This window comes from Anthonomus grandis, chromosome 5 (assembly GCF_022605725.1).
Source record: "Anthonomus grandis grandis chromosome 5, icAntGran1.3, whole genome shotgun sequence".
In the NCBI taxonomy this organism is placed as follows: domain Eukaryota; kingdom Metazoa; phylum Arthropoda; class Insecta; order Coleoptera; family Curculionidae; genus Anthonomus; species Anthonomus grandis.
This window is the reverse complement of record NC_065550.1, coordinates 31,677,947-31,700,609: the sequence shown is the minus strand read 5'-3', so window position 1 is coordinate 31,700,609 and position 22,663 is coordinate 31,677,947. Positions and strand designations below refer to the sequence as shown.

At 32.7% G+C, this 22,663-nt stretch overlaps 1 protein-coding gene across 1 annotated transcript in view; it reads right to left on the bottom strand.

The window, feature by feature from the left end:
• LOC126736059 (fizzy-related protein homolog) overlaps positions 1–22,663 on the bottom strand; it is a 42,275-nt gene that overhangs the window by 4,087 nt on the left and 15,525 nt on the right. The window contains exons 2-6 of the mRNA XM_050440261.1: positions 17,146–17,286; positions 11,959–12,189; positions 11,759–11,900; positions 11,565–11,651; positions 6,246–6,449 (exon numbers count right to left, since the gene is read on the bottom strand). Of these exons, the coding sequence (XP_050296218.1) occupies positions 6,246–6,449; positions 11,565–11,651; positions 11,759–11,900; positions 11,959–12,189; positions 17,146–17,286 (805 nt within the window). The remainder of the gene's footprint in view (positions 1–6,245; positions 6,450–11,564; positions 11,652–11,758; positions 11,901–11,958; positions 12,190–17,145; positions 17,287–22,663) is intronic.

Here is a 22,663-nt window from a genome sequence, read left to right as displayed (position 1 = left end):
TCAAGTCTACAAAATGTTTGTGTTTTAAAACAGAAGATTTAACTATAAAGTATTTAAAGTTTAATTTTTTACGCTCTAACCTAATTACAGGTATGTATTAATCTTATTTATTGGTAAAATAACAACATTTTAACATTTTTTTTGATAAATAACATTTTTATAAATAAACATGTGTTTGTGGTGCAAGTTGGCTAAAATGACATAGGACCTATATGGCTAATAGTATGTCATTTTGCCCTTAATTTTTTACAGTTTCTCACAATGAATTGTTTCTTCTTATTTTTTTTAGAATGGTTGGAAATTACTCAAGAAAAACCTCGCGTCAGTCTTGGGATCCGTTACAGATGCAAAAAGCTATTGCGGCAGTACAAAATGGAGAAATGGGCTGCCTCAAAGCTTCAAAAACATTTGGCGTACCCCAGGCTACGCTAAGAAGACGAGCATCGGACAAAAAAAAAATAGTCAAGGGTCTAGGCCGATACGAAACCACGTTTTCCGTAGAGTTGGAGAGGGACCTAGTTCAACATATCAAATTATTGGAATCTTGTTTATTTGGTTTATCATGCGATGAAGTTCGTTCCTTGGCGTATCAACTGGCAGAAAGAAATGGAATTGCACACAGGTTCAACTCAACTACTAAAATGGCTGGTTGAGATTGGCTACGTGGATTTAGGTCCAGAAACCAGAAACCCCGATATATCTCTCAGAAAGCCTGAAGCTACTTCGGCCGCTAGAGCACAATCCTTCAATAAACCGCAAATTGCTAATTTTTTTTAGAACTTTTCAAGAGACAATTGAAAAAGAGCATATCAACCCCACGCGCATTTGGAATGTAGACGAATCTGGCCTGTCTACTGTCCAAAAACCTAGCCGAATACTTGCTACCAAAGGTCGAAAACAAGTTGGCTTAATTTCAAGTGCTGAAAGGGGGCAGCATATTACAGCTGTGGTTTGCATGAGCGCAGCAGGAGCCTATATTCCCCCATCATTAATTTTTCCCAGAAAAAACTGGAAAAAGGAACTGACCGACGAGGCTCTCTTAGGTACATTGGAAATAGCTCAGGAGACAGGCTGGATGACGGGCGAGATTTTTCTAAAATGGATGCAACATTTTAGAGAATATTCTAATCCATCAAAGGCAAATAAAGTGTTACTTCTGGTTGATGGTTATGCTAGCCATAAAACTCTAGATGTTACAAGATTTGCTAAAGAAAATGGAATAGAAATGATATGTTTCCCACCTCATTGCACCCACCGGCTGCAAACTTTAGATGTGTGCTTTTTTGGGCCATTAAAAACATTTTATGATCAAGAAGTTACAAAATGGCTAAAATGTCATCCAGGCAGAACTGTTTCTTCATATCAGATTGGCGGGTTATTTGCTGCAGCATATGGAAAAGCACCTACAAATCAAAATGCTATAAGTGAGTTTATGAAAACAGGAATATGGCCGCTAAACCCAGATATATTATTTCCTGATTATCTGTTTAACCCTGCAATGGTCACAGATAGATATCAAGATGGTGATACTCAAGTGGCTAACTATTCATTGAATATAAACAATATTTCAGTTATTCGCCCACAAGACATTTCCCCTCTTCCAAGTTCATCCGGGATACAAGCAAACCCAAGAAAGCGGAAGGCAGAAGGAACCAAAGTGCTTACGAGTACCCCAATATTAGAGGAACTTAAAGCTAGAGAAGCGGAAAAACAAGCTGCTGAATTTCGCAAAGCCGCGAAACGAACCAAAAAAAATTTAACTCATTTAGTTAAAAGCCCTGAAAGTTTAAAAGAAGTTATTCACATCAAAGAAAGTAGAAACCGCATAACGCGTAAGGCTGCCATAGTAGCATCCGAACACTTTGTCCCAATGGACGAAAACTCTGACAATGAAGAGCCGTTTTAAGATGAAGACGACGAAGATGATCCACCCTGCCTATATTGTAACAGTTTGTACTCTATGTCCAAGTCCAAGGAAACATGGGTTAGATGTCGATCGTGCTCGAAATGGGCACATTGTGAGTGTGCTGGTATTTCTAAAAGAAGCAAACAATATGTATGTGAACTTTGTTAGTTTTAACTTGTAATGACCTTATGTACCTATATAAGTTTCTTATGTCATTTTACCCAAGTATGCTCAAATGGGTAAAATGACACATTTACATATTTCTTTTTATATTTTTTTCGCCAGGATTATTCATTTATTAAAAAAAAAAATAGGTTATATTCTTATTATAAACCTTTAGTATTATAAATTACTAATGATTTTGTATGTTTACATTAAAAGAACAAAAAATTAATAAGCAAAAATAAAGTGGTATGTCATTTTAGGCCAGTCTCCCCTACAGTCAAATTTCAAATAAATGCAACTAATCCCATTAATTTCGCGTATATTATATAATAAGCAAATCTATCTGCTCATAGAATATATTTCGAAGGCTCTTACTTAAATATGATATCAAATAAACCAACCTAATGATAATTTACCCTGTGATTTTCTAAAAACATCACTGGTATTCCCGGAGAAGTTTTGCAGAGAGAATGATAGCACCAGATTGTTATATGTGAACTAAAAAATATCTATCTCAGATTTGTAATATGTCTAGGATATATATTTTAACAAAAAAACCAGTAAATGCATACATATTTTCTATTAATTTAGCAAAGTATCAAGAAAACTTGCCTCCAAATTTATTTCATAGGCGCGTTTTAGGATAAAAGCATTCTGGTATATAATTTTAATTAAATCAATAATATTTAATTTAGTATCCTGATACAAAAAAAGAGATAAACACAAATAATAATTAGTTTATATAAACCGAAACTCCACACTGGTCTGTACTTAAAAGATCGACACGATTTATTCCACCTAAGTTGACTGACGAGAAAAACAAGGCTCGGAAATCGTTATGGATAAAAATTTTCTTGAAAAAAACGATGAAAAATATGTTGATTACGATTCTAAAGGCATTTTCCACAAATAATTTATTCCACCACACCAATACCCTGACTGATTTTTTTTGACTTAACTTTATTATTAGGCCTAGAAGATTCAGGAAATAAAAAAAAAGAAAAATTGATGGCTCACATGGTATTCTTTGGACAAATAGCTCTTGAGACATGGACCGTTAAAAATTGCCGTTTAATTTCAAAGCTTATAGTGCCAAGACTATTTGAAATAGAAAGAAACGGTTTTCACTTTTCTATCACAATCGGTTTATTCAGAAGATTTAAAAAAATATATTAAAAAAATAAATGATTATATGACAAACTCAAGCGTTAGTTAAGTGTAATACAATAAAAGATCTTGGTGTAACATATATAGGACGTTTATTAAACAAATGTAAAATACAATTTTAATTCAATATTAATCTCGATATTAATACATATTTTACCATAAATTTACCGTAATAAACGTTCATAAGTATTGTCGAAAAAGCAAAAATCATTTTGCTTTTTGTGTGACACTTTCTTACACTTTTTCACTTCAATATAAGTCTTTGGGTATATAATTTAATATTTGTTTTCTTTTTGGTTCACAAAACTGTTTAAATCCTCTCGCGATAGTACCCTCAGTAACCAGTCTGACACTTTTCTTTTAAAACTAATAAAACTTTCACAACATTTAATATCATCAGGGATTTTATTATATAGTCTTGGAGTTAGGTATAGCCAGCTTCTCTGTCCGCACATTTTTTTGCATTTTGGAATAATAACTTTATTTGAAGACCTTAAATTATAGTTTGTTTCGTTAGAAACTAAACTTTCTTGAGGTTTCTTAAACGATCTTAAGAGCATTCTATAACAGAAAAGCTGTCTAATATCCATGACACCACTTATGCCATATAATGTATCCGATGGAAAAAACCTACTTTTGTTAAATACAATTTTAAGTGCCCATTTTTGAGTTATTTCTAAACCTGTAACATGTGAGTTTAGCACTCCTCCCCAACCAATTATTCCATAGATCAAATGTGACTGCACTAATGAAAAATATAGAGTTTTTTATTGATTCGTTGACAGGAAGTCTTTCAAATAGTTTAATTTTGGCATGACACATCTAATCTTTTGAACAACATATTTGATGTGATGGTCCCATCGGAGGTTGTTGTCTATAATAATTCCCAAATATTTTATAGTCTTTGTCGCAGGTATTGCTTGATTATCCACTATTATGCCTTGACGGTTTATTGTTTTATCATTGGGAGAGAATAATATGCATTTGGTTTTTTCAAGATTTACAGTTAAAATCAAACAAACTAGCGAAACATCCCTTTCTGCTTGAATTTTTAATTCCTCCCATGTTTCTCCCTTAAACAAAATAGCAGTATCATCAGCAAATGATATAGTTTTACCATTAATGTTCAGTTTAAGTAAGCCATTTATATACAAAACAAACAGTAGTGGTCCCAAAACAGTCCCCTGAGGAACGCCACAGGTTATCGACCCAGCCTCACTCATTACTCCACCGATTTTTGTATATTCTATTCTATCACATAAGTAGCTCTTTATGATATCAAATATTTTTCCTCTAAGGCCATATCTTTTGATTTTTTCTAAGAGCAAGGAGTGCGAAATTGTATCGAACGCCTTGGCCAGATCAACAAAGATACACAATGTCGGGCTGCTTTCATCAAGATTTTTATATATTTGTGATGTGAGCCCAGCAATTGCATCCTCCGTCGATCTACCCTCCATGAACCCATACTGATTCTCGGATATCAATTTGTATTTTAATTTCATGATTCTACTTTTTAGCACTTTTTCAAAAATTTTTGCTATGTTTGTTAACAGCGAAATTGGTCTGTAGTTTATAATATCCAGTCTACTTCCAGATTTTAGCAAAGGAGAAATAATACCCATTTTTAATGGTTTTGAAAAATATCCCTTTTTTATACATTTATTTATTAAAAATGCTAATGGGAATGAGATTTGACTGTCTATTAATTTTAAGATTTCAGTACGTATACCATCAAAACCGGGGGATTTTTTTGTCTTTAATTTTTTTATAATCTTTAATATTTCTTGTTCAGTAACAAAATTAAGAAACATATTGTTTGCTATTTCAGGTTCGTTGTCAATAAAATTTTTAGGTTTTTTAATTTTTTTGGCATAGTTTTCCCCTACTTAATAATATGATAAATCGTTTAACTTTAATATTCATTTGTTAAATACAACATTGTCTGCTTTTAAAACTTTGGGATAAATGCAGATCATTTGAAAGTCTTAAAAAAGTTAATTTTCTTCGGTTTTATTAAATCCCAGTTGAAATCTATTGATAGTTTAGAAACTATTCGGCGACAGTTTGTTCATAATTGGTATACAAATGCCAAACTTTATCCCCATCGAGAGGAGTGAAGCCTGGTTCATTCCGTACGGTAAGCAATAAGAAGTAATAGGTATGACCCAAGAAAAATCAACTACTAATATTTAAATGGAGCTATTCATATTTTAACGTATGCCGTAGGCTGTAAGAAGTAAGACGCATAAAATGGTTCAATTTCATTTCTCGCGTCATACTTCTTACGGAATCGTTAGTGATCGGCAAGAAGGGATTTCAGAAAGGGAAATATTCAGAACGAGAGACAGGATTCATTTCGTTACGGTTTTTTTTACTTCTTACATTTTTATATTATGAATTCGCACGATCCTTACTGCATTAAGCTTACTTCTTACGTCTCACTTCTTATTGCATACCGTACGGAATTTATGAACCCACCTTTATTAAAATTCGACGACCCAAAATTCGTCGTTTTATTCATAACTTTTGTAAGAAAACCTACTTCAAGAATCAAAAATAAGAAATCTTTTCCCTTGGTAAAACGTGGACACCGGATAAAAACACATAAACAATAACAAGCAAACTTGACTTAAGATCGATAATGTTGAATGACATTTCCGTAATTGACATTGTTGGCTGGTGAAAAATCCCATTAGTCATAAAAATTTGGTAAGGTTTATAGATTGCGTAGTATAAGAATATCTAAAGCCGATCGATCACGAATGACACAGGGAATCTATGTTTTTTCTTGTCTATTTCTATCGAGTTAGAGTTCCGCCGCTGAAACTTAAACCCCGCAGTCGGCGATCCTACTTCGACTGCACCAACTGCATACATTGAATTCAATAACACATAGGTGGCGCTACTTAAAGCGCCGGCTATGTGTCATTGACTTAATTGTTATTCACTTTAGGACACCCCTTTAACGTTACTTTCCGTTTAAAACAAACATTAAATGACTTACCGGTGTCGACGCACTGCATCGGTTGTCCGGTGAGGGTGTTCCAGAAACGGATACACCGGTCGGCCGTTCCGCCACCGGAAGCCAACAGTCCGTGATGGTGAGGGGACCACGCGATCGCCTTAACCGCTGCCAAATGGTCCGTGTAGGTCTGCACCGGGTTCAACGATTGCATGTTCCACACGTACAAACGATTATCGTTGCCGCCTATCATCAAAAAAAAAAAAAAGGCAAACGTGTCAATTTAGATTTGAGTCTTTTTTTGATCATAATGGTCATCGTTCTCGGAACGTGCACAGCGATAGTCTATGAATCTTCAGAACTTTCAAATTCAAAATGGTTTTATTGGTCACAATCCATACTACAATGTAAAATTACAATATATTTAATTTTATTATATTTATTGACAAACAGGACTGACTGACCTCTCAATTATAGCGGGTTATCTAATTCGAGGTTGGCTAAGAACAACCCTGCCGTTTGACACCTGTCAGAAGTGTCGAACAACGTACTAAAATTATTAAATTGTTCTATAAAAATGGTGATTCTCCTGTCTCAACGTTTAGAGCTTTACGAGCTGATTACGGTCGACATAATCGTCCTACAGAGCAAACAATTTCGAACACACTAAGAAAATTGGAAGAGTCTGGATCGGTTACTGTATATTGTAAGGCACATGCATCACCGTAACGTTCGTTCAGCTGAAAATATCGCTGCTGTGGCTCAAAGTGTGGAGGAAGACCCAAATCTGTCAATTCCTTGGCGTGCTCAAAAATTGGGTTTGTCACTGTGGCGAGTTTTGCATTTGGATTTACAGCTCCATTTATACAAAGTCCAACTCACTCAAGAACTTAAGCCTACAGACCACGGACAAAGCAGAACATTCGCAAATTGGGTGCTTGAACAACAAGCTGCTGATGCTCATTTTTCGAGCAGAATTTTCTTCAGTGATGAGGCTCATTTTACGCTGTGTGGCTACGTAAATAAACAGAATTGCCGCATATGGGGTTCTGAAAATCCTCAGGCACCGTCTATAGATTACAACAAGTCAGACCACTCGAGCGGCCCTGAAATCGATTGCCCCACCCCCCGTTCCTGACCTCGCCATGCATCGGCTGGGTAGAACCCAGGTTTAGTTTTCGCAAGTACGTTAACTTGTGTGCATCCGTTTCGCGAGAGAGTTTTTGCTTGTAGCGTTTTAGACAATAATTTGGTTACATACTACTTGTATAAATATAATTACCCAATAATAAAGTAGTATGTATTTTATTCCTACATGTTAAATATATTGTTCTGTATTTTGTGTTTTACATAAAAGCATTACAATCTTAAAAAATAGTTTATTATTTATTTTCTCCCCCTAATGTTACTGGAATAGTTTTAGCCGATTTTACAATCTATTATCCAAAAAAAACACCCCACTTCTTTTTGTCGGCCACCAATGTCGGCGTTTAAGACCCGGTAAATTTTGATATTTTAACATATTTTATATATATTTACTATATCCACAAATGAATACAAAGTATATAATTTACAAAACTACTTACTTAGCGCTTATTATGATAATTGTTTGTTATTCTTTTGCGCTTTTGTATTTTTAAAACGACCTATTTCAAAAATTAAAATAACCCATACCGTATTAAAATTATTTTATATTTTTTAGTGCGTTTAAATGTGTTTTTTAATTGTTTATTTATTTTAACTTTAGATTTATTTTTTAAATATTCATCTCTAAGTATTCATATCTAAATATTAAGTAAAAACTTAATATTTGTATTTTTTGATAAGACTCCTAAAAATGTAGCAAATTTAAACAATTCAACAAGTAAGGTTTTTTTCAAATTCACTTTTTATATATTATATTTGACTTAAAAGGCAGCCATTTTGAATCCACCATATTAAACGCTTCCAATTTATTTAAAGGTTCAAATTCATTGAACTGATCAAAACTTCTAGATACACCAATTTTAGAAACGGGAAACTCAAAAACATTTTAAAAACTGTCTTTGTTATCGAAAGCCAAGAACCTACAAAATTTGAAAACAATCTGACAAGTAGAAGTTATAGTTTAAATAGAATTCTTAGATTTGTTATATACATACATACAAACATTGCTACATAAAGGCAAAGAAGTGAAGCTAATATAAAAAATGTGTAAAAACGTTAATAATTAAGAAACACTATCATATAAACACATTCTATTCCAGTCCTATAAAAAAAGTTCTTATTTTATGACTTAAAATACTTCATATGAATACTCCTCGTATAAAAATAATCAGCGCGCCTCAGAATTTGCTTTCATCGATATTTACGATAAACCCTGGTAAACGCTCGTACGCAGCAAACAGCGGGATTCAAGGTCAATTTTGCTTTAACACGGGCGGTATAGGAAGTGGTCTGACTTGTTGTAATCTATAGACGGTGCCTCAGGTGATCGTAGAAAGGCCTTTGCATCCCGAAAAAGTGACTGTATGGTGTGCATTATGGTCTGGTGGTGTCATTGGTCCGTATTTGTTTCAAAACAATCGTGGGAGAGCCTTAACAGTAAACTCTGAGCGGTATGGAAGTTTGTTAACCAATTATTTTTGGAGAGAAATCGAAGAAGAAGATCTGGAAGACATTGTAGATAGGGCCACAAGTCACACAACACAGGCCAACCGAGCTCTATTGCAAGAAAAGTTTCCAGGACGTTTAATTTCAAGATTAGGTGATATCTATTGGCCCCGAAGATCCTGTGATCTCACACCTTTGGATTTTTTTTGTGGGGCTATGCGCCAGGATCATGTCTACGCCAATAACCCTCAAACTCTTCAACAACTTAAAGCCAACATTCGTGAAGTTCTAGCCGAGATATCACCTAAAATGTGCCGAAAAGTGATTGAAAATTTTCTTAAAAGGATTGAAGTTTGTCAGAGGTCCCGCGGTGGACATTTACACGATATTGTGTTTCACATATAATGGAATGATTTAATCTTTAAAACAAAATAAAAATTTCGTCTTCATCTGAACATCTTGTGTGTTTTATTTAACTTTACGCATCGCATGGGTGAGAAGGCCTTTAGACTAGAACTAATTTTAAGTAAACATTTAAATTACAGATAAAGATGAAGGATTACATTGACAAACATTTAGTGTGAACAAATTATATTGTTATCCAATACTCTGTTTAAAAAGTAACTTTTTCTTTATTGGCTTAGAAAATTAATATCGTTTTTAGTGAATCCATTCAACATTCCTATAGTATACCAAATATGATTCCTATATAACTAAAATCTCATACAGGAATTTTGTACGTTTCATATGTTTTTTTTTAAATATATACGAGAAAGAGAGCTATCATACAATATATCACCATAATGAAATAAAGACAAAATGAGACTGTCACATAAAAAATATTTCTGTTTTAGAGACCTTTTGGACAAACTACGTTTGTATTTAAATAACGTTTTAAATCTTAAATAAACTATTTTTACTTTATTTTTTATCTGACACCCAAATGAAAGAGAACTGTCCAATGGTATGCCTAGATTTCTTACTTCAGGTACAACTGGAATTGGAAGATTATTTAATGAAATTTAAATGCTATTTTTTCAGCATTTAATTTAAGGTCTTCTGCATACTTATTTAAGTATATTAAATCAGAGTGAAATGTGTTAATATCGTTAACATGAATACGGATATAGACTTATCTGCTACATAAATATTTGAAAAAAGTAAAGGTGACAATATAGACCCTTGAGGTACTCCTCGGTTAGATGTTAGTCAGTTCAGAGAACTGATTTTGCAATTGTTGAAAGACCATAAGACAACTTTATCTATTAAGATAGTGTTTTAAAAAAACTAACCTCACTTTCTGAAACACCTACATGCTTTAACTTAGCTAATAACAATTCGCGATTAAGGGTATCAAAAGCCTTACTAAAGTCCAGAAGTGCCATACACGGATGGTGATTTTTTTCCTCGTTATTTTTAAAATTATTCAAAATTAAAACCAAGCAAATTACTTTTACTTTGAAAGTAAGTAAATACGCAAAGTTGATTATAGAGGTGCTTTTCAAGGATTTTTGAGACTGCGGGCAGAATGCTAATGGGCCTCAAATCTTTATACTCTTTTAGAATTGTTGTTTTCCATACCTTTAAATATTGTTGTTACAGAATGCATTCGTTAATAATATGTATCAAAGGATTAAAGCAAAAAGGTAAACACCTCCAATCCCACCTCCTTTGATCTTTTTGAGGAAACTAATTTGATTTAAATTACTTTAATCAAAAAGTTGAAAAGTTAATTATTTATTACATTATTTCTATATAATTCTATATTTTCCTTATTTGTACTATCTGGCAAAGTGTAGATCTCCGGTTAAACGTAGTTTTTCTCCAATCCTCCAGAAGTCTTTACCTTTCTTATTTGAGTGCTCATTAAAGAAAGTAATTTTTTCCTTATTATAGCGTGTTTTGTGTTTGTTTCCTAATTCTTTGTAGTATTGAAATTGTAAAGTAGAACGCAACCACATAGACTCCTCGATTGTTGTTGCGTTCTACTTTTATATTTTTATTTTTGTTTTGTACAATTATAACCTAACAATTATTGTTTATTTATTGTAGTTTATTATGCAGGTTTTTAGGTTTGTTTCGACTAATATTTTTCTTTTCAGGCCTGATGATCCTCTAGCTAGAGCGAAACATGTGTAGCCTGTAATTATATGTTGTGAGACCGCGACTTTGTGTATTCTTCGTTTTGGTCAACTCTTGGTAAACTTCATTTTCTGTGAAAGACGTGATGTCAATAGTCGATTTCATCTTTTTTTGGAGATGTGCTAGTGTAAGAATTATAAAAAAATTAGTCTGCTCTTTTTTGGGGGTCAGATAGAACAGAACCAGTTTGATCATAAATATTACATGTCATAGAACTGTTGTTTGTACACTTAGAATCAACTTTCAAAAGTCCTTTGGTTGTGTTGAAAGATTTTGCCGAAGGTTAGACTGGTAGGATCTATATGAATGCTCAAAGTCTGCTTATATTTGGGTGTGTAAGTTCCGAAAGTTACTCAAATCCCGTTGATTGGCTAATACTTTTTCCAGGCACTATGTATTCGTTTAATTAGCCGTTAATTATTTGTGGAGTAAACCTTGGCGGATATGCGCGCTTTCTTCTCGAGGTTTTAGATTTAGCTAGATAAGAATACATTTTCTAAATTCTTTTTCTATATTTCATTTTCTATTTCAAGGAAACTAGTATTCTAAGATCAGATCTTTTAAAATTATAGAGGCCATTTCCGAATTTAAGATTGTTTGTTAGAAGTGGCAATATTAGAATATTACCTGAGGCTAAATACTGGTTGTCCGGAGACCATTTCAAGCCGCACACCTCCTGTCTGTGACCAATCAGGCGACGTTCAGTAACATTTGCTGCAAAAAAATAAATAAATCACGTTGACTACATGGAATCTAGTGCAGTACTAATAGCTAACCCCAATCATTTACCATATCCTAAACAAAAAAAAAGCTTTACTCACGCGGAGTCCTGGTGTCTCTCTGTAAAATCATCCGATCTCTACTTCCGGAACTCAAAACGTCCCCGTTCCACGCAAGAGCGCCCACTCGCGCGTTGTGTCCCATCAGTTTGTTCACTTGTTTATTGGTGGTGACGTCCCAAACCTATTATAAAACGACCGCTTAAGACTATATAAGCATTATTTGACGTGGGTGAACGTACCGTAACGTAACCGTTATGGGTTCCGACAGCGACCAAGTTGCCACGCTCGCTCCACGAAACGGAAGTGACGACGTTGGAGTCGCTGGAGAGGTCGCACAGTCTGGTCACTTGGCTGGTGCACGCGCTCCAAAGGTACACGCAGCTACCTAAGCCGACGCTGAGGACGTTTTGCACCGACCAGTCGACTAGGTTTAGGTAGAAATCGTCTTGGAGCTCTGGGGCGTCTAAGACCTATTATACAGTATAAATTGATATCTAACAGTTCTTGGGGTAAAAGATGTTTTTTTCTTAATTGTTTCATATGAGAAGGTTTCTGGCATCTTAAAAACTTCCTAAGTTAGAGGCATTTTAGTTAACTGAGGTCCGGAACCACCAGAATTGAAGTTTTAAAGGGGCATAACTTTAACACTTAAACACTTTTGGGCATAACTTTAAATATATTCATAGTTGTTTTACCATATTATAACATAATACATAGTTAAATGCCAAATCTTAGGCGGTAAAGAATATTCATTCCTACATATTAACAATCTGACTAAAAGTCCATATTTAATTCAGTCTGAATCAGAAAGATGATCGGATTTTTTTTACTTATTATTATTATCATTATTATGATATGACAACAATTCTTGACTAATGTTTTAGTTAAAGCATTAAATGCTGCCTATATATTCCATAGATAAGGTATAACTGATATATTCTTTCTAATGCATCAGACCAACACTCTTCTCAAAATTTCCTTTCTACATCTGCAGATAATAGAGGCAAAATTGAAATATTAAAAGCAAAATTTGAGAGCAGAAGATATATCTCGGTATATCCATCTATGTACCTCGGACTGTGAACATACTGCTCAACTTGAATATTGAAACTTGAATTATATCTAAAATGGCATAATTTGGGATGAATGGCATCTATTGAAGCTGTAGATGCTTCAGAAAAGATGCTTTAGTTTTCATTATCAATTTTTTGAAAATCATTATCTGCTACTAAGTTTGGAAAAATTATTAATAAAGGTATATCTTAAGGACTCCCATGTACCTCCAAAAATACATTTAGGGTTTTTAAATATTATGTCATCAAAATTGTATCATAATCATTAATATATAATAATTTTAAAAAATTAAATTTTTTTGACATGTCTCATTGTTATAAACTCACTAAAAACTTAAACTACAAAACGTTAACATATATTTAAAAAAACCGAGAATTTGTATATCAAACTATTGACTATTTGTCATGTGTGAAGACGATTTTTTAAAACATGGGGGAATTACCGATACGAAATAACTAATATCTATTATTTCTTCTCTATTTTTTTGTAAATTAATTTGAAGATATGAGTAGAAGCTTAAACGGTAGATATAAACAGCTTTGCGGTAGACCGGTAGCTAAAGCATGAAAACGGTAGATCTACCGCAAAAAACGGTAGACCTGTCATCGCTGTTTGTAGGTTCAATTCGTGTCGATTCGACTTGTCGACATTAAATATTTTATTATATTTTAATTGTAATACCTCCCCTACGTAACCGCCCTTTAACTCTGAGATCTACGTTTTTATCACTGTGAGATGTACTAATTTAATTTAACGAAAAGGAACTGCGACTTCCAGTCCTGAAGATAAATTAAATATAATTCGAAATCTTGGCTAGAAACAAATAGGCTTTTTAGCAATTAACCAATTTACCCACGCAATACCACTTTTCATTAAGGGTTTATGTAGATAGGGCAGTTTGGGTTGGAGCTTTTTTTTTTGGAAAAAATTTGGACAAACTGATCTATTTAAAAAAAGAAATTATAGGGTAGTCTAAAAGACTTGAGTCGTATAGTCCTTTCAATACAATTTAGCTACCTGAATTGACACATAGGCAATTAATTTTTTTTTTTAAATAAATGCTCTTCGAATTTATACCTTTGACTTTTGTCTCATTTATAGAGCACTTATATTGAAGTTAACAATGTCAAAGCATGTATCGTGTAAGAACCACAATGACACCTGTAAATGTAAGCTATAGCATTAGATGAGATGGGGACATGGAGCGCAACCCAGTATGGGGAGCTGGAAAGAGTTAAAATGTTGATTGAGAATGGAAGGTGTAAACCTGATCAAAAAGATTCTGCTGGTAAGTAGGTAACACCGTATTTCAGTTTTAATAGTGCAAATCTACATTTAAAAGATAGAGGTACGGGTTGACCTACCTACTTATCTTGGAATATGCATGTACTTTTAACATTTCTTGTATTTCCAAATCTGAAGTTTATAATAGTTTATATTAGTTTAAAATTTAACCCTCGTATGAAGAAATTATTTTCCCTTAAAGTTTTACTTGTGTTTAGTTCGTTCTAATTTAGGGACTTTTTTATTATCAATGACTGTTCTTTAATCAACACTGTTCTTGACAATATTTTCACGAAATAATAAGAATGCACTAAAAAGGGTTTTGGGAAAACGAATGTACGTTTTTTGCCCAACAGTATCATAGGAGAACCACTATTGTACCTCAAAAACTTTCTGAGTTATAGGGAATTTAGTCCACCGAGGTACAGGAACTTAACTGAAGTTTTTGAACCTTATATGGTAAGATCGTATTAACGGGCATTTGGGAACCTATTGAAATATTTTCATAGTTGTTTTACCTTAATATAGAGGGGTTCCTGAGGTTCAATTTGAGGACAAAAACGTGGTCCTAGATTAAGGATTTAGGTAGTTAGGACAGTTTTTATTGGGGCTTTGTTTTTGGTAATTTTCTCAACGAATTTTAATTACTTTTCACTACGAATGGGCTAAAAAGGTTTTTGGGTAAAAGACGTATGTTTTTTACAACAGTTTTATACGAGAACCACTATTGTACCTCAAAAACTTTCTGAGTTATAAAGAATTTAGTCAACCAAGGTCCAGAAACCCCCAAATTTGAAGTTGTTGAAACTCATACGATAAGATCGGAATTTTTATTCATTGTTGGGCATTTTTGAGCATAACTTGTAATCCAATTAAAATATTTTCATGCTGGTTTTACCCTAATATAGAGGGGTTTCTGAGGATGGATTTGAGGCTATAAATGTGGTTCTAGGTTAAGAATTTATGTAGTTAGGCCAGTTTTGGTTGAGGCTTTTTTTTTCAAAAATTTCTCAACGAATTTTCACTATTCTTGACAATAATTTCAGGAAATAATAAGAATGCACTAAAAAGAGTTTTGGGTACAGATCATATGTCTTTTACTCAACAGTTTCATAGGAGAACCACTATTGTACCTCAAAAACTTTCGGAGTTATGGGGAATTAAGTTAACTAAGGTCCAGGAACCTCCAAATTTGAAGTTGTTGAAACTCATATGAAAAGATCGGAATTTTTATTCATTGTTGGGCATTTTTGAGCATAACTTGTGATCCAATTGAAATATTTTCATGCTGGTTTTACCCTAATTTAGAGGAGTTTCTGAGGATGGATTTGAGGCTATAAACGTGGTTCTAGGTTAAGAATTTATGTAGTTAGGCCAGTTTTGGTTGAGGCTTTTTTTTTCAAAAATTTCTCAACGAATTTTCACTATTCTTGAAAATAATTTCAGGAAATAATAAGAATGCACTAAAAAGAGTTTTGGGTACAGATCATATGTCTTTTACTCAACAGTTTCATAGGAGAACCACTATTGTACCTCAAAAACTTTCTGAGTTATAGGGAATATAGTCAACCAAGGTCCAGGAACCTCCAAATTTGAAGTTGTTGAAACTCGTATGGTAAGATCGGAATTTTTATTCATTGACTGATATTTTTGAACATTTGTGATCCAATTGAAATATTTTCATACTGGTTTCACCTTAATATAGAGGGGTTTCTGAGGATGGATTTGAGGCTATAAACATGGTTCTAAGTTAAGAATTTAGGTAGTTAGGGCAGTTTTGGTTAAGGCTTTTTTTTGAAAATTTTCTCAATGAATTTTCACTATTCTTGACAATAATTTCAGGAAATAATAAGAATGCACTAAAAAGAGTTTTGGGTACAGATCATATGTCTTTTACTCAACAGTTTCATAGGAGAACCACTATTGTACCTCAAAAACTTTCTGAGTTATAGGGAATATAGTCAACCAAGGTTCAGAAACTCTCAAATTTGAAGTTGTTGGAACTTGTATGGTAAGATCAGCCTTTTTATTCATTGACGGACATTTTTGAATATAACGTGTAATCCAATTGAAATATTTTCATGATGGTGTTACCCTAATATAGAGGGGTTTCTGAGGATGGATTTGAGGCTATAAATGTGGTTCTAGGTTAAGAATTTATATAGTTAGGCCAGTTTTGGTTGAGGTTTTTTTTTTCAAAAATTTCTCAACGAATTTTCACTATTCTTGACAATAATTTCAGGAAATAATAAGAATGCACTAAAAAGAGTTTTGGGTACAGATCATATGTCTTTTACTCAACAGTTTCATAGGAGAACCACTATTGTACCTCAAAAACTTTCGGAGTTATGGGGAATTTAGTCAACCAAGGTCCAGGAACCTCCAAATTTGAAGTTGTTGAAACTCATATGAAAAGATCGGAATTTTTATTCGTTGTCGGATATTTTTGAGTATAACTTGTGAATCTCAATTGAAATATTTTCATGCTGGTTTCACCTTAATAAAGAGGGGTCTCTGAGGATGGATTTGAGGCTATAAACGTGCTTCTAGGTTAAGAATTTATGTAGTTAGGGCAGTTTTGGTTAAGGCTTTTTTTTTAAATTTCTCAATGAATTTTCACTATTCTTGACCATAATTTCTCGAAATAATAAGAATGCACTAAAAAGGGTTTTGGGTAAAGATCATATATCTTTTACTCAACAGTTTCATGGGAGAACCACTATTGTACCTCAAAAACTTTATGAGTTATGAGGAATTTTGTCAACCAAGGTCCAAAAACCTCCAAGTTTGAAGTTTTTGAAACTCGTATGGTAAGATCGGCATTTTTATTCATCGACTGATATTTTTGAGCATAACTTGTGATTCAATTGAAAAATTTTCATGCTGGTTTTACCTTAATATAGAAGGGTTTCTGAGGATGGATTTGAGGGTAAAAACGTGGTTCTCTATTAATGATTTGGGTTTTCAACATCGGAATTTTTGAGCATAATTACTGTGGTTTCGGGTTAAAAATTCGGTTACTTTTTAGGACACTTTTCATCATTTCATATACAAACGATTCGACTTACTTTAAAAGGTATCCTAGATATTTTCCTAGTGGCCTTATGTGGTGACCTTAAGAGCCTCTGACTGCTAGTACTTAATGGCGAAAGTGAATAAGGACTCGCCTGGCATTTCATCGGAGTCCTGTCCATGTGGTATGGATTTTTCTAAAAATAAATTTAACCAGTGATTAATAAACCAATAAACCGCATTTTTTCGATTACCGTTATCAGTAACGTAGTCGATAAATAAAGTAACATATTATGTGATTCTCAATGTCAAAACCTATTTTCTATAAGAATAAGGCTTATCAGCGTAAAAGCAATAATATACATACATATATAATAGCAATGACCCAAAAAATGAATATTAATGGTGCATTGCCTAATGGGGTACTATGAACTGTTGGGGAATTAGCAATTCAAAGTTCGAATATACTTTCAGGGGATTTATCATTAGCGATAATCGACATGTGCTAATCAGTCGGCCCACAGTAAAAAATGTCCATTAAAATATTTTTTATTGGTTTTCCTATTAGATAGTTCTTATTAATATACTAGGCGGGCATCGTGACGAAAATGGTTGCTAAAAATACATATTCGGTTAGATGGAAATGTCATTAACACTGGTGAATTTTTTTTTAAGAATGTAGGTTGTTACCTTTTTTAGTTTCTCTTTATTGTGAAAATTTTCAAACAAAAACTTTATAAACTTTTGGGATTTTATTTATATAAAAGTATAAAACTATCCAAAAACAGCTGACCTAGTAAAAAAAAAACACTTTATTTCTCATCATGCTATTTTGAAAAAATATACAGTTTTTTCAGGCCAGATGTTTGCTTAGGAAGATGGAGCCTCTTTTACTGATCATTTTGGTATACTCGAGCTCCTTGTGGCTTCATTTTTTTTTTGAGTTATGGTCAATTTTATGAGACACAGTTCAGGCTTAAGTTGATTTGAGGTATTCGGGGAAACAGTGTCTGAAGTATTTTTCAGTAACTCTATAAATGATTTTTTGGTAAGTATTGCTTAACGCAATATTTGCCATAGAAAACCTGGTGATACACAAAAGAGTAGCTGACCTAAATTAGTTTAGGCAGATCTATATTTAAAGCAGTTTTTCAATCAGAAGTTTCCCTGGCACTGATCAAAAAAAATATTTAATTTTTTACTGAGGAATTTGCATAGGAAGATGAAACCTGTTTTGCTGATCATTTTGATATGCTTAAGCTCCTTGTAGCTTAAAGTTTTTTTTATTTATAGTCAATTTCATGAGACATGGCTCTGACATAAGTTGATTTAGAGTTTTCGGTGGAACAGTGACTAAGGTATTTTTTATTAAATAGTCTATGAGAATGTATTTACCATAGAAATTGTATATGAAATAGTATTGTCTAAGGATATATTTGCCATAGAAAAAAGGTGATACTTAGAAGAATAGCTGACCTAAATTAATTTAAAGGCATGTTTTTCAAATTCGTACGAGAATATAAGAAAAGATTTTTTTTCGAAAATATTGTTTTTTTTTCTATTTATTCGACACAAAGTTCATAACTCAAAAAATTGACCAGATATCATTTTGAAAATTTCTACACCTAATCCATGGTCAATTTCGTTAGACACATATTTCAGCATTTTTCCAAATTCATGCGACAAATTGAGAAAAAAATTTTTTTTCGACAATGTTTTTTTTTTCTATTTATTCGACACAAAGTTCATAACTCAAAAAATTGACCAGATATCATTTTGCAAATTTGTACACATAATCCATGGACAATTTCGTTAGACACCTATTTTAGCATTTTTCCAAATTCATGCGAAAAATTGAGAAAAATTTTTTTTTTTCGAAAATAATGATTTTTTTTTTCTATTTATTCGACACAAAGTTCATAACTCAAAAAATTGACCAGATATAATTTTGAAAATTTGTACACATAATCAATGATGAATTTCGTTCGACACCTATTTCAGCGTTTTTCCAAACTCGTACGAGAATTTAAGAAAAAAAACATTTTTCGAAAATATTGATTTTTTTTCTATTTATTCGACACAAAGTTCATAACTCAAAAAATTGACCAGATATCATTTTGAAAATTTGTACACATAATCAATGGTGAATTTCGTTCGACACCTGTTTCAGCGTTTTTCCAAATTCGTGCGAGAATTTCAGAAAAAAATATATTTTCAAAACTATTGATTTTTTTTCTATTTATTCGACACAAAGTTCATAACTCAAAAAATTGACCAGATATCCTTTTGAAATTTTCTACACATAATCCATGGATAATTTCGTTAGACACCTATTTCAGCGTTTTTCCAAACTCGTACGAGAATTTAAGAAAAAAAACATTTTTCGAAAATATTGATTTTTTTTCTATTTATTCGACACAAAGCTCATAACTTAAAAAATTGACCAGATATCATTTTACAAATTTGTACACATAATCCATGGACAATTTCGTTAGACACCTATTTTAGCATTTTTCCAAATTCATGCGAGAAATTGAGAAAAATTTTTTTTTTCAAAAATATTGATTTTCTTTCTATTTATTCGACACAAAGTTCATAACTCAAAAAATTGACCAGATATCATTTTGAAAATTTCTACACATAATCCATGGACAATTTCGTTCGACACCTATTTCAGCGTTTTTCCAAATTCGTGCGAGAATTTGAGAAAAATTTATTTTTTCAAAAATATTGATTTTTTTTCTATTTATTCGACACAAAGTTCATAACTCAAAAAATTGACCAGATATCATTTTGAAATTTTCTACACATAATCCATGGACAATTTCGTTAGACACCTATTTCAGCATTTTTCCAAATTCGTGCGACAAATTGAGAAAAAAATTTTTTTTCGACAATGTTTATTTTTTTCTATTTATTCGACACAAAGTTCATAACTCAAAAAATTGACCAGATATCCTTTTGAAATTTTCTACACATAATCCATGGATAATTTCGTTAGACACCTATTTCAGCGTTTTTCCAAACTCGTACGAGAATTTAAGAAAAAAAACATTTTTCGAAAATATTGATTTTTTTTCTATTTATTCGACACAAAGTTCATAACTCAAAAAATTGACCAGATATCATTTTGAAAATTTGTACACATAATCAATGGTGAATTTCGTTCGACACCTATTTCAGCGTTTTTCCAAACTCGTACGAGAATTTAAGAAAAAAAACATTTTTCGAAAATATTGATTTTTTTCTATTTATTCGACACAAAGTTCATAACTCAAAAAATTGACCAGATATCATTTTGAAATTTGCTAGACATAATCCATGGACAATTTCGTGGGTCACCTATTTCAGCGTTTTTCCAAACTCGTGCGAGAATTTGAGAAAAAAATTTTTTTTCGAAAATATTGATTTTTTTCTATTTATTCGATACAAAGTTCATAAGTCAAAAAATCGACCAGATATCAATTTGAAAATTTGTACACATAATCCATGGTCAATTTCGTTAAACACCTATTTTAGCATTTTTCCAAATTCATGCGAGAAACTGAGAAAAAATTTTTTTCGAAAATATTGATTTTTTTTTCTATTTATTGGGCACAAAGTTCATAACTCAAAAAATTGACCAGATATCACTTTTACTAAAATTTTTTCGATAAATAGAAGAAGCCTCTCTTGCTGATCATTTTCATATGCTTAAGCTTCTTGTAGCTTAAAGACTTTTAAAGTTATGGTCAACTTCACATGTACAGTACTAAGCGAAAATGAGATTTTCAGTAACCAAAAAAGCATTATCATGCATAGTAAAACGGAATACATTATTTTATAGGGAGCACGTGCCCAAAATTAATAGTCACTTCCGGGAACCTCAAAACCGATATTAGCAAAGTTTCAAATTATTATTAGTGATGCGCGCGGGGCACTGTTTCCTCCACAAAAAGCCGGAAGTGCCTTTTTTAGGCTCCACCACGTTGCGGTTAAATTGTCGATTTTCTTGCTTTTCGACTAGCGATAACTCTGTTGTAATCTTTGCACTTGCTTGCCGATTACCTGTTTTCTTATCATTTAAATTCAATATTTACCCGAAAAGATACTGCTGATAAATTTTATTAAAAAAATAAATGTAAAATATAAATTCCCACACGGTTTGCTTGGGTGTCTCGTCCTAGTCACCGATTATCATCACTTTCAAATGAATAATTTCTATACATAGAAAAAAACGTTGCGTCGCCTTCGGTTGGATTGCAATAATGATTTTCCATCTAGTGTAACGTGAAAATGTGCATTTTTTTCGTTGAAGGTTACAGCGTAGTACCGCATAACTTTTGAATTGTTGGTTCTTTAACCTTAGTTGCATTTTTAACAGCTGATAACAATACTTGTTAAGTCATGGACAATGAACAATTTAACATATTTTTGTTTGGCAGTTACTAAGTAAGTGGCCTCCCAAATCGGTTCATTTCACTTTTGGGACCATTATAATGCTCTATAGAAGTAAGGAAACGCATTTCTTTTCTAAATTCCATTTTTTTAAACTTATTTAAGGTAGGCGTGCATACAGCATAGTGAACCGGAATATTTTCAAAAAAAGTAGTCAAAAGTTATGTGGTTCCCAGGTTACCAATTAGCCTCATAAGGTTCAATTTACTTAATCAAACAAAAAATGCTTCAACATCAATTTTTTTAATATATTTAAGGAAGATGTGTGTAAGCCTTGCTGAAAATTCAGGAAAATTGAAGGACTTACGTCTGTACTAGGAGATCAGATGAGTTCCAAAAGGCTTTTGACTGTGTAAAGGCCATTGAAGTGCTGTCTTCAAGGAAATTAAAGAATTAGCTCCAAATATAGTCAGATTATCAAGTGGGGAAGAAAATGCATGAGTAATACAATTCCATTGATTGAATCTTAATTCCTATTTCTGACAAATTTGGCAACGTCTCGGTTTAATAGTCTGTACAGGTTTCGTATGGATTTGGTTGGCACCATCTGTCAAGACTTCTGGAACGCGTGCGGACAGCATGAAGAACCACAGCAAATAAAATATTTTTCTTTTTTTTTAAATTCCCAGAAATCAAACGGCAGATTCAATCAATTTGCTCTGAATTAAACGACTCAATTTTTACTACTACAAAAATGCTGTAACTTGCTTCGGTGACGTTCGCTAAAGTGCATTTGCTTTCGAAATTTTTATGACAGCATCGAGAACCGCAGTGTCTCCAAATGATATTAAAAGTTTTGAAATGCACGGGAATTAAATGCCTTAATTCCTACTTCTGAAACAGCACTTCGAATTCATACGCTTATCATTTCGCAACGCCGCGGCTTATCATGCTGTCTACAAGCCTTCCTATGCATTCACTCAAATTCGTTTGCCTTCAAATCTTTTGTCAGGTGAACGTGCAGACAATATAGAGAAAATCAAAAGTAGATCTTTGTTAAAAATCAATAATTATTTCCTAAATCAACCCCAGATACCAAATATCAATCAAATCGGACCTATAGGAAAAAAGTTTTGGTTGTCACGTAACCCTAAAACACAATATTTTAAAAATTTCCAAAAAATTAATAATTATACC